Source organism: Kryptolebias marmoratus, linkage group LG9, assembly GCF_001649575.2.
Source record: "Kryptolebias marmoratus isolate JLee-2015 linkage group LG9, ASM164957v2, whole genome shotgun sequence".
NCBI lineage: Eukaryota > Metazoa > Chordata > Actinopteri > Cyprinodontiformes > Rivulidae > Kryptolebias > Kryptolebias marmoratus.
In genome coordinates this window covers 17801330-17815033 of record NC_051438.1, presented here as the reverse complement: position 1 = coordinate 17815033, position 13704 = coordinate 17801330, and the positions used below count along the sequence as shown (strand labels likewise).

Sequence of the window (13704 nt, the reverse complement as noted above, 5' to 3'; positions counted from 1 at the left end):
GCAGGAAATTATCAACGACAAATTTGTTCAAGTGTCAAAATACCAATCTCCTTGTAAATAAAAACATATACTAGCATATTTAATACAAATTCTAGTCTTATTTTTCATTGAGAGCGCAGAGGGAGAATTACACTGACATATTTATGTTTGTGACTAAATGCCTGTTGGGTGTTCATTTCTTGGAAAGTGAATTTTTTGTTGTTGTTTTGTCTGTTATACCAAGCATCTGAGTGCAAATAAAAATGTCTGCGTGTGACAGGTACATCTGTATAAAGCACTATTTGGCTGTTATTCCAGAGCCATCAGCCTGTCAGTCTATCTCTTTCTCTCATAGCTCGTTTGCTCTCACTCAGCTGCACATTGTCTTTCTGCATTATGGAAGTGAAAAATGGAGTTAGTGATTAACTTTCCAACCTGTGGGACATCGGGGAATAAATGAAAAATCTGTCTCAATGGGTTTAATTTACTTCTGTCTTTTTGTTCCCCTTTGCTTTCCATCTCTCTCCTCTTTTTTATTTCCTCTGTAACTCTCTCATCCAGAAAGCTGATGTCGGTGTTGAAGAGATATCTGGATGTTTCCAGCCGAGGAGAACAGTGTGAGCCCATCCTCCGAACCCTTAAAGCCCTCGAGTATATCTTCAAGTTCATTGTTCGTTCCCGCATGCTCTACTCCCAGTAAGTTTAAAAAAAAAAAGAGAGAGAAAGTTTTGTCAACTGATCTTTATGATAATCACTTCAAATTTTGTTTGTGCACCTCCAATAATGAAAACCAAAATTACTGAAGGTGCACAGAACCTGGTGACTCTTCTTTGCAAACGTAATTGCGTTTGACAGCTCTGGGAGAAGAGGCTGCTGATAACAGCACTAATGTTGCTAATAAGCATTGATGATGAGGTGTAGCAACCAAATGAAAGTTAATGTCAGGGCAGGACTGCTAAATTGCCAAACAGCAAAGAAAAGTTCCAGTCGGAGAGACGCTCACTGTGCTGAGAAACCTCCCACAGTCAGACCACGTGATTATTGCTGTTTGCTATCTGTTTGTAACATATAAAAATTTGCACTCAATCATCTGCCTTTCCTAACTGTGATGTGAATACATGTATGGATGTGAAGAGGTGAAAAAGGCACAATCTTTTCTGAAATCCTATTATCACCCAAATGCAAGGTTGATAGCTGTAAATTAAAATGTGCTAAATTTAGTTTTTAAAGGATCTAAATCAGCAGATTTCTCTGTTTCTGATACTCTGTTCAGTCAGTTAGAAAAATGAGTTAGGTCATCAATCGTTTACCTAGTTTAATACTTTTTGCTTTAAGTACATTTAAATACAGTATATCTGCAAACCCTGTTTGTATTTTTTTAACTTAATGCTCAAAATTTTAAACATATATGTAAATGTTTTCAGAGACTATTTAGAAAATATGAAATAAATCGAGTGAAAATGTCTTGTATCTAAGATTTATTTGAATTTTAGTAAACCTAACTAGTGATAGAGATATGCACCAGGTCCCTCCCGTGCTGGAAAGGAAACGTGGGAAAAAGAAAATGGATGGAAGGATAGATAATTAGTAACTTGTGACCAAAAGTTGCACTATAAATTTTATAATAATGAACAAAATGAGCTTTAAAAAATATTTCACAAACACAGAATGCACCATTTGGTGCCAGCTTGCCTCTTATAAGAACCATGACTGTTGTTTGCTTTTCAATGAGTTTACATTTATTTATTGTATATGTATTAGTTTGAATTCCCAAGTAGAAAACAAAGAGCTTTTCTGTGTCCTTGATATACACTTGTAAATAAAAGCAGGAACAATCACAGAGAAATTTAGGCAAGCTTATTTTCTTTCCTTTGTCTTTTTTTATCCTTCCTACAGTATAAGGTCTATGTATAGATAAACTGTCATTAATAAATTAATAGGTGACCTTAAAGATTGTTAGGTTGCTTAAACAACTTTATGCTCATACAAAGTACATTAAAGATTTGGCATGTTTATTTCAAATATACATTTACATGTGAGGCATGATTCGCTAATTTCCTCTCCTTTTTGTCCTTTATGCTCAAGCTTTATTTCTTTAACCGCTTCTGATTAGGTCATCACCTTCACATTTCTTTATTTTCCCTTGTTATTCTCTTCTTGTTTCAGCTCCCCTGCTCTCCGTTTTACACCTTTCTGTCACTCCAGTTTATTGTCGCTCATTGCTGAAGGTGAAAGGCAATAATGTCTTTGCCTCTGTGTATGTGTGTGTTTGTTTGTCTGATGCAAAATATAGCCCATGAACTACAAGACAGACTGGAATGAAACTCAGAAAGCAATCAATGGATGTACAACTACAGCTGATTAACTTTTGGAGTCACACAAGTTCAAGATGGTCACCACAGCTAATCAACATTATCCAACACATAAATGGTTATAACTCAGCCATTTCTACATTTATTGAGCTAAATGCTTCGGTAGTTGCTGAAAGTCATCTTCAACACAGACTCAAAGCACTCCAAACACAACTTGTGAGATTTGATTCAGCGCAATCTGCTTGCTTTGTTAGAAAGATAACTTTTACTAATTGGCATTTATAATGTATGTGAATATTTTTATACAGTAGCCTGAGGCAACTGTTGTTGTGACTTGGAGCTACACAAATAAACTGAACTGAATTGAATTAAGATTTTGAAGTATTGCATGAGAAAGGCATCAAGCAATATGCATTCTTTAATCTTTGAATAATCCATCCATCCATCCATCCATCCATCCATCCATCCATCCATCCATCCATCCATCCATCCATCCATCCATCCATCCATCCATCCATCCATCCATCTATCCATCCATCCATCCATCCATCCATCCATCCATCTTTACCCGCTTCTCCTTTCCGGGTTGTGGAAAGCTGGTGCCTATTTCAGGATTTATAAATAAATCATAATAATATTTGTGAAACTGTCAAATCACAGTTGTCTATACTTAATTTTCATGCTTTATTAACATATGAGATAAAAAAACAACAAGCTTTACAGACATCAATAATATCTTTATTAATTTCAGCATTTTATCCTTTTTTAAACTGTAAAGAATTTGCATTTATTTAAAAAAAGATTTAAAAAAACTTCAAGTACTTGTTTTCATTAATGCATCATTGTTGCATTTTTAATGGTTTCATTGACAGGTTCAGATGAAGGCGCCTGGTTAGTTCTCCATGACAGCTGAGGCCATGGGCATTTTGTTTTTTAGGTTTTCCCTGTGTGCCTCAGTTTGTTTGTCTGTTTGTCAGGAACAGAGGAGAAAGTCGTGACCATATTTCATATTTGACAAGTTTCTGAATAAGTCACACTCGTCTTTGTGCGATGAATGTGAAACTGCTGTCAACGACCCGTGTGTGAAACATCTATAATTCAGATTTTGTTGCTCTTTTGGAACAACATCCATATTTGAAGCGTCGCCAGAAACATACTGTACTGCTTCTCTGTCCATCTCCATTTTTAAAAATCACTTGTCAAAGATGGCATATCTGAGTCGTTTGTTGTTCCTCCGGGTGTGTGTTTTGCTTCATGTTGTGAATTAGACTGAAGTTATCATCTACAGGACCCAACTACTTTAGTTAAGAGAATATGTGTGGAGTGTGAGAGCTGACTGTGATCACACTGACCCGGATACATCCGGACATCTCAACACACACCCTTAAACACAGATAGAGTCAGCGGATTAAGCAGGACAATGCTTCTGTAATCATAACTATACACTGCAAAGAGCCCAGCGATAATACCTCTGTGCATTAGTACTTAATCTCTCCCCCCGCACAAGCTAAATTCACTGTGTGCCACATGCTAATCCATCCCTGCAGCACTCACCATTGTAATTAACAAATGTGCAGCACACATAAAATTTGTGAGGAGCAAAGGGAGGGAGAGATGGATGAGACAAACATTTGCTAAGGTTGGAAGAAGGGGATTTTAATAGATGATAGTGGCAAACGTGGGTGTTTGAATGCACTGTGACTAACAGCAACAAAAGTAATGCATTTTTCTGAAGTTAATGGTTGTTGTCCTTGCAGCAGTCGGTGCCTATAAATGTTTAACTTTTACAGCATAATGTCTTCTTAAAGTAACACTGTATTCGTTCATGCCCCCCTAAAGGGGAATTTACTGCATCAGATTACACGTGTGTGGGCTCTCCACTGTATCATTACTCAGGCAGCCAGACACTGATGCCCTATTTTCATACAAACACAAGACTTTAGGCGTGATTTTGGTTGTTTCTGGGTTACTCTGACTCACTGTTGAGAGATTTAGTTCTGGCTCGGGCGATTATAACTTCCAACCAAGTAATAAAATTTGTTACGAGCATGGATGGAAGGTTGAATTTAAGTAATTTTACAAGAACCAGTGTGACGAGGTTAAGTCCGTTAAAGATCTGACATTTGTGGATATCTGTATGACCTTGAATAAAACAACACAAGCTGTTCTCTTTTAGGAATGACAGAACTTCAGTAAGTACACATCTCAATGGATGAAAATGAATATAAATGTTAATGATGGTGTCAGCTGATGATTTATGATTATTGTTTCAACACAAAAAGAAAGTTATGAAGTCATTTTTTCTCCATCTTCCTCACTGTGAACAGGACTTCGCTGTGAGAATTAAAAACCAAAACTATAAATTTAATCCAAGGTATAATGTTTTTTATAGTCTGAATTAATAGCTTTACATGAATTATTTATATTACTTGAAAATCTTAAGACACTTTCTAAGAGGTTCTTTCTTTTTGCGCTACTTGTCTTTCCTTCCACATCCACTCCTAATGATTATTCCCCGCACTTGTTTGCTTTCATCACTCTTACCTCTTAAGAAGGTTCAGTCTCCGTCCTCCTTCCTAATCATCTCACGTCCTGTATTCTGGCATTCTATCGTGTCCTCTTCTTTTGTGTCAGTTTTTTTCTCATTGCATTTTCATAAACCTTCTTCTTTTCTTCTAGACTCTACGAAGGGAAGGAGCAGGCAGAGTTTGAGGAGTCGCTGAGGCAGCTTTTTGAGTCCATTAACAACTTGATGAAGTCAGACTACACCACCACAGTGTTGAACAGGGTAATCCCTTGTGCACACCTTGTATCAGTTCTTCCCTGAGCAGTTCTTCTCTTCTCCTCCCATCTTTATTCTTCTCAAAACTTCATTGTCTTGTCTTTTTACATTTTCCTTCTTTCTCATTTTTTACCTAATTTTCTCATTTTTTTGTATCGGATTCTGACTACTGGAGTTCCAGAAACTTCCCAAAAACTGGGAAATTTTGGAAAAATTTTAAAATGGAACATTTCATGGGAATTTAGGAGAATTATAGGAATTTATAGGAATCTTTGAGAAGTAACTGGGAACCTGGGGGTCATTTAAACAAACTGTATTATATTTAAACAAAAAATATGAAAATTTTGTTTTGTCATACAGAGATAATGTCATTTGATTTATGTCACTGATAACATCACTGTGTCACAACCACACAATTTTTTGAGAACAATACATTTTTAACAGTTTTTTGTTGGTATAATTCTTTTCTAAATTCATATACATAACTTTAAACAAAAATATTCACATTGTATTATGCTTTTTTATGTTTTTTATGTGTTTTGTCATTGAGAAAACTATTTACATGTTGTTTGATCATTATTTTGGCTTTTTTTCTCTCATTTTATCTACATGAGAACAAACCAAACTTCACTGAATTGCATTTCACATCAAAACTAAATTATTTAAAACTCTGAAGTGTTCTACATATTACAATTTCCATCTGTCCCTACATGTCCAGGTGAAATAGTTTTTCACTTTAGGGTGTGGCTCGTCAAATTGCATTGAAAAGCAATAAAATCTAGTTGATTCAGTCAAGATTATGCTAAAACATATTTTCTCCAACTATATGTAAAATCCCTGTTAACATCTTTTTATTCTCACTATTTGTACTTGGTCAAATATTCAAACAGATTCAAATACAAAAAGTTAAAGAATACAGAAGCAACTCAGTGAAAAATGAGATAGATCCTCTCACATGTGAAGAAAATCTGTTTGTTGGCAAAGTCACCTTCTGCAGTGGTTTAAAGCAGTTATTTTAATGTTTTTTTTTGTTGTTGTGTGGGTGCATGTCATCAGGTTGCCGCTCTGAAGTACCTGCCAACAGTCTTGCACGATGTTGAGAAAGTATTTGACGCAAAACTCCTCAGGTAAGCTTATGCTCCAGAAAACTACAAGCACGAACACACACAAGCATCTTATCTTTGGTGTCATTTGGGTGCACTGAAAGAGCAAAGTTGAAGGAGCTTTTAGTGCGAGTTCTTCTTTCTGCTTTCTTCACTGACCTGTATTTTTCTGTCTCCTACACACTTCACACTGGTTAAACTCTACTTTTTTTATCAGGTGATGGAAATCTTATCAAACAGACACAGAGACAAGGACAAACACTTGCACCCTCTCTGGTGCTCCTCTCTGTGTGAGAAAAATCATAAAACACAAGCTATTTGACTTCTCTCTGTTTACGATCAAACTCCTAAAGAACAAAGCACCAACGAACGGCCCATTTAACCTTGCCTTGAACCAGACTCAAACATGAAATTTATGTTTTAGCCCTAAAACCAATACAGGTGCTTCTCCAACTACAAGTCTGAATCATTACTTCATTTATCTTCTAGTAATCTGAGAGCTAACTATATGTTGTCTGGAAATGGCTTCATTTTACCAAAAGAAGACACTAACTGGTCTTTTCTCAGAAATTTCAGTTCAGTTTTAAACATTCCTGTCTTCCTAATGTCTATCTTTCTGTGATCCGCATGCCTTTTCTCTGTGCCTCTGTGTTTAGATTATCTGCATCTGCCAGCTCCTTCTTCCCTTTTATTATTTTTAACACCTGGCTAAGAGCCTCACAGACAAACACACTCACCTTTACAAAGATGCTGAGGGGCAAAGGTAAATGTCAGGACATGTATTCTTAGATTCTGTCTTCTGTCATTCACTTCCTTTTTCTCTGTCTTTCACGCATATTCACTCACCTTTTATTTTCTTTACACACTCATTCAAAAACCTATCTGGGCCATCTGAACTTAAAAGCAAGGTTCCCACTGCACGTTTGATAAGAATTGCCCTGGGCACTTTCCATGGGCAAACCGTGTGAATTACAATCTCTACAGGACGTGGACATGAAAGTTTTCACATCTCCTAGCTTTAGTTTGATCTGTGGAGGGGTAGTTGCAAAAATTTTCCTATTTGTGGATGTGTTTTATTGTCTTTGTCCTTTTGCGTGTCCATACAGATTACAGGTTGACATTTTAGATTTTAATTAGATTCAGCTCAGATGATTTGTGGGGCTCATAGGTTTGCACTGAACCTCTGTGCCTCAGCGAGTCCCTGTGTCAGTTTATGCACATTCGAAGGCACACAAACCTTTTTGGTATGTTTTTTTTTGGAACAGAGGGTGGACATTTCAATATTTCATGCTCCTAATAAAACTGATATTGGCCTGTGTGGCATAATTTATCAAGAGACAAAGGCAAAAATGACATACAAGTGAAAATGAAGACAGAGAGTCCACTATGCTCTGTGCATTTAATCTTTCTAAGTAGCACCAGGTCCTACAACCATCCTGTTTAATTATTGTAAAATTGAATTTATGTTGGAAGATATGTCAAACCTATAACTTCATTAATGTGTGTGTGCCCTGGCTCATTTGTTTCCATGCAGCATACACTGCTCAGCCAAAGGTTCTGACTCATGTTTTTACTGTTATACAGCTGTTCCATTTAGTTATTGCACAATGTTTTAACCTCAAAGGTGAAATGTTTAAAGCTTTAAATATCTCTCACTCGAGCTTGCAGAAATCTTGTAGATTTCTTTGAACTTGATCTAAGGATGTGGTGCAAATTACCAATGACTGCTGAAGCGCACCATACATTTTTTTCTATTTACTGTAAATATTTTCAAGAACACAAACTTGTTCTTCTCCCCACAAGGAATAAATAACATTATTATTGATTATTATGCATGCTATCTTTTTTTCCTCAGTAAGTTGCTGCATGATTTTTATTCCTGCATCCCACCTGATAAACTCCAGAAGCAGAAGGTGGCCTCCATGACTGAAATTGTCAGCAGCCAGCTCTTCCAGAAACAAGGTGTGTCATTCTTTTAAACCCATTTTCACACCTCAGCCCTGAAGATGAAATGTTGTGTAAATAACCAGTTACAAATTTCCACAGTATCAAAATGCTGTTGTTCTGCGACATGCCACAAAAACCTGTTGAGCACTTCTTCTCATAACTGTAGAGGTTACATCAAAATGTCTATTAAACACTGAGTAATTCCAAAATGACTATTCAGACAACGGACCACTCTTTGTTTTATGACCAGTAAAGGTGCTCTTTGCTCTGATGGCTTCATCTTGAGAATACTTACAGTGAACTGCACCTTTCATTTTGGGGCAGCCTAGTGAAACACTGCGGATAAAATCATCAGCCAAATGGGTAAAAGGACATAATAGCATGTGTGCACTTAAAACTCACGCCGGTGAGACTGCAGTTAAATTGGTCATACTTCAGAGCGTGTAATAGTTCAGTCCTTGTAATCTTTCAATAAAACAAAGAGGTGTGTATATTGGTTAGCATCCCAGCTCTCTGCTGTTTGCTTTGTGTGGTGTGTTCTTTTTTCCGACTAGGAGATTTTAATCCAAGGGCAGGTGTAATTGGCATGCTAAGTTTATTCAGTTACAGCTGCTTGGACTGCAGCAGGACCTGCTGGATTTTTGGAGACTGGAGCAGATAACATTACCATTATTTATTTTTTAGAAGGGCACAGCCATGAATTGGCTGAAGTGTTTATTTGTTTTTTTGGAATGTCAAGATCCACAGTCATTTTAGGTCTTTTTTTTAAATACACTGAACACAAAAAGCAAGTCAATTTGTATGTAATTAATTATTTCTTTGGTGTAACAATGCTTCTTGGCAATAAATCTTATGCCATTGGATAGAGTGTCTATTTCCCAATAAATAGTGACACATTTGTTAGGAAAATGTATTTGTTGGTTGAGCATCAGAGCGAGTATGTAGGTTGCCCCCATGAAAAACTTGCCAAATCTTCTCTGCCAAACAGATTATTCCGCTGTTGACCCTTGTTTTGAGCTTCTGGTACCCCAGGTACTGACAATCAGGTGCCTGATTGGAGCCTGATTGTCAGCACCTGTGAGCAACCTGTGGCAATGCCATATCTTCACATTCTGGGACCAAACTCTGTTCTCCAAGATGACAGCACTCGCCTCTACAGAGTGGGGTTCATCAGAAACTACCTCCAGAATTTGCGAGTGGAGAGGATGGAATGGTCTGCCTGCAGTCCTGAGTTCAATCCCACTGAATACCTGTGGGATCAGCTTGGAGAGTGACCAATACAACCCCATTGGCAAATTCTGGTTGAGGAATGGGATGCAATCCTACAATGTGTGACCAAGATGGTAAGCAGCATGAGGAGGAGGTGCCGGGCTGTTTTGGCTGTGTATGGTTCTTCTACATGCTACTGAGGCCCCTGTTTGGTAAATGAATAAATTATTAAATTGCCAATATGTCTTGTTTCTTCAGAGTTAAATCAACCAGTCCAATAACAGATGCTAAACAAGACTCAACAGCAGAACAAGCTGTTTGGCATTGATATTGGCAAGTTTTTCATGGGTGCAACACACATACTCATCTGCTGCTTAACCCACTAATGCATTTTCCTATTAAATGTGTCACCATGTAGTGGGACATTAACAGGCTTTCCTATAAGATTTATTGCCAAGAAGCATTTTTTATAACATAGAAATAAGCAACCAAACACAAAATTATGACTCTTATTTTATTTTAATATCAAAGTATCTTTTCATTTTCCAAAATTTAAACCATAAAAATATAATTTATCTTAAGCAGCTGATTGGCTATTTTTAAATTTGCTTAATTAGATTTAAGTTTAGTTCAGTAAACTTAAATTGTCTTCTGCTACTGCTGGGATTTATTTTTGAGTTTACTTTAATCTTTTCTGTTTTTTTAGATGTTTATGTTGTACAACTGTGTTAAATTTACCTACAGTCATATTGCAATCAGTGCAATACACTCCAGTTAAATACTTTCTTATTACAATCAGTCTAACAAGTGCTATTAACATACTCCTTCCACTGATGGTAAAGGCCGCTGCACATAATTCTTGCTAAAAATAACCAACATTGAGGTTAAAACAACATTGACCTGATTAGAAATCTGATAGTCATACAGTATCTGGAACCTGTTTATTTTTTTTTTAATTGTGCAACAACACAAGTACTTAATTTACACTGCAGCAGATGTGGTGACTAGAAAAAGGTGGTTGTGGGTAAAAAGAAGACAAGACTTTGACTGAGTTTTATTATAATAATTATTATTAATATTATTTTAACCTTTTTAATTTTATTTGTCAAAACAATAAAAAAAATCATATATTTTGCTCTGTTGCAATGCATTTTCCAGTTTATTCCACACTGGTCATCACACACACTCCCCTCTATTTAATTTCAGCCCTAATTTGTCTGTTTAATTTGCTCGTAGTGAGTTGATAAATGGTTGTTTCCCCTGCAGAGGTCCATACAGTGATGGATTAGAGCGATCAAGTATTGTGATGCTGAGTGTGTACACAATAAACAGGCCCATAATCTGACGGCTGCAGTGGACTGTAAGTGCTTGTGAATTAAATTTGATTTGAAACAAAAATTGGTCTGAATGGAGCAGGGTAGAAAACATGCAATACTGTGCAAGGCAGATTCAGTTACACCATGGACTTTGCTGCAGGTGTGCAGAAAAAAACAAATTACTCATACACATCCTGTAAATACAATGCATACCTCTGTTTCTAAGAAGCTGGTGAACTTCCATGCCTTAATGTGAGCATATGAATCTCAGTGAATGTGTGTGCAGTGGTGCTTGTTAAATGAGTGTGAGCATTGCCTTGAGGGCTGTTTTTGGCAAGTTAGTCGTTGCTATAGCCAAATTGCTAAGGATCTAAGTTCAGGATATAGTTCTTGGTATTGATTTTGGCTCAGATGATTGATTCCCCTGGAGTTTGGCCCTCTGGATTGCTATCAAAATGCTCCCAGTTACACTTTGTCACCAAGAATAGAGGGTAAACCACAAGAATGACATAAGGAGAAATGCAGAAAAAAGCAGACAGCCACTCTAAGCCAAATGTTTACATACCAATTTTGGGTGACAAAACTGTAAATATAGAGCAAGGAAAGCTGAAAGTTGGATGAGAAAGGTATGAGACAGAAACAAAGGCTGATTTTAAAACAGAAGAAATGAAACACAGTTAAAGATGGAAGAAAAGGCTTGTAGATGATCATTCCCAGAGGGAGAATTTATGTGTGACAAAAAACCTTTTTGATTTAGAGTGACATGTCTGTTTTTTCCATTAAACAGCTCACATGTGATTAGAGTTTAGGAACCAGTCAGGAAATCCACAAGCTTCTGGTCAGCAACACTTGGTTTTCCTTATTTTGTCTTCTCCTGCAGTCTCAGACTCAGCACTTTATTTATTTTTTTTTCTCTTGTATACATCCGTTCATTCCATCTCAATTCCTGCATTGCAAAATGAGAGCTGACACTCCCTCTAATTGAGATGCATTTTTTGTATTGGGATGCTAATCAGTGGGCTTGTATGATGGGGAAGCCTTCGTTTAGCAGGTTGAATGTATGCGGCAGAGCTGAATTACATATTTATAATAGTTAATGGCCCTGGTGTCCTATCACTGCACTGTAATACATATTTAATATCTCTACCTGTCTGTCTGACTGACTGTGCCAAGCGCACTCTTCAGGGAAAAATGTCAAGCCACTGACACAGCTCTGATGCAGACACAGTTGGATGATGGAAGGGGGATGTTATGTTGCTTGTTCAGATTTGATAGAGTGGAATGAACGCTCTTGGGAGTGATCATTTAGTTTAAATGATCTGTCTTTAATTTATAAACTCATTAGAATTGATTTTAAATAGAAACACACATACACACACACAAGCATGAGGATTTATTGGCGTGTTAAATGATCATATGTTCAGTTTTTAAACATTTTAATTTTTCATTTCTAGCTCCTGCTCTAAATGTCTTGAATGAATTTGTTTTTTTACTCTCTGATACGGTCACTGAATATTTTTCTTTCTCCTGCAGAAAATGATTGCTCACAGCAAACTATTTTGGGAGCATCTTTTTACAGAAACACAAATTAAAGTCTGGCAGGGCTAAAATCTCGAGTTAATATATTCCTACATGAAGCAAATGTAATGATGTTTGGGTGAAAATCAATGTAAAGCTTACAGTTACCAGTCCATTCAGTCAAACTTTTATTCATTCATTTTCCTTTTATTCCTGATTTAATTTTACATCAATCTTTTTGTGTGTCCAGCTTTCCAGAGTTGTCTGTCCATCTGCTTGGCTTTTTCATGACTGTTTGCATCCAAGGGCAATGTTTGAAGAGATTTGCACTTTTATTTCCCCCTCTTACTCAGAAATGCTCGTTGGACTTATTCAGCATACACTCCTGGGATTAAAGGTCTTGGCAAGCACATAGTGTATCCACACACGCGAACACACACAATGTCCACATGCTCTCGTTGGCACTCATGCATTGATAGACATGTGCATCCTGTCATATGGGTTAATCTGGTTTTGAGACTAAATTAAATTCACAAGGCGCATTATGGCTCAATTTAGGCAAATTATTATTCCATCAGGCAGTCACTGTGACAGATTGAGAGCATCAACTCTGATATAAGGGGAAAATGAATGAGATCAGGATAAATAAGAACAGAGACCTAAGGATGAGTCAGTCAATTTTTTTTCGCTCTTATTTCCTAAAGCGAGTCAAATTGAGTCCATTTAGTCTGTATTTTCTCAGCAAGATTTCCTTTTCTTTTCTTTTCCTGTCTATCTTGCAGTAAGTATAACAAAGAGTTAAAAACAAATCCTGTATGTTGTAGGATAATGCTCCTGTAAAACTAATTGTTACAGACATCTGTTAAAATAACCCACATTGCAAAAAAATGAAAAAGCTGCATGTACGTCTTAACGTTATATCAATTAAAATAAATGGGAGCAATCTCATTACTTGAATTGCTTTTGTTTACTGCCACACATCAAGTAGCATTGCAAACATTGTTCACACCAATGTGTTTCTTGATGTGATTACTTAACAGAAGTATGCCAGCGCTCGATGAATACTGATGAGTAGTGTACTGTAGAGTTATTTTGGTCAGGATTTAATCAGTGCTGAGTGATCACAGTTGTCCCTACATTCTCAACCAATCAGCAATATTGATATGTCACGGTAGACTGCGGGTATAATGATGCTCAAGGTGGTTTCAACTCATTAGGCTTCTGAAAGAAAATTAAATGAGAAACCTAAAACGTACAAAAAAATCAAAACACTCTTATTGCTTGTGATTCGGGGGTACGATTAGGTTGTGAAGTGGAAAATATGAAAGGGTTGGGCTAAAGCTAAACAAGTGTATGTGTGCAGCACATAAGGCTTGTAATTATTGTGATGTATTTCAAGCCATACACTCAATGCTATAACTTGAGTTGTAATTTCAAACGTGTCAGCTTTTCTGCTGCAGTCAGAGTGTGAGCATACATGTGTGTGTAAGAAGTTTCTTGTTGGTCAGTGAGCCCTCTGTGCCTTATGATGTATCTGT

At 36.8% G+C, this 13704-nt stretch overlaps 1 protein-coding gene across 1 annotated transcript in view; it reads left to right on the top strand.

Moving 5' to 3' along the window:
• The window catches only part of LOC108243080 (dedicator of cytokinesis protein 2), a 94976-nt gene that overhangs the window by 16259 nt on the left and 65013 nt on the right, over nucleotides 1-13704 (top strand). Inside the window, exons 21-24 of the mRNA XM_017428295.3 lie at nucleotides 541-675; nucleotides 4971-5079; nucleotides 6130-6200; nucleotides 8032-8138. Coding sequence (XP_017283784.1) covers nucleotides 541-675; nucleotides 4971-5079; nucleotides 6130-6200; nucleotides 8032-8138 — 422 coding nt within the window. The remainder of the gene's footprint in view (nucleotides 1-540; nucleotides 676-4970; nucleotides 5080-6129; nucleotides 6201-8031; nucleotides 8139-13704) is intronic.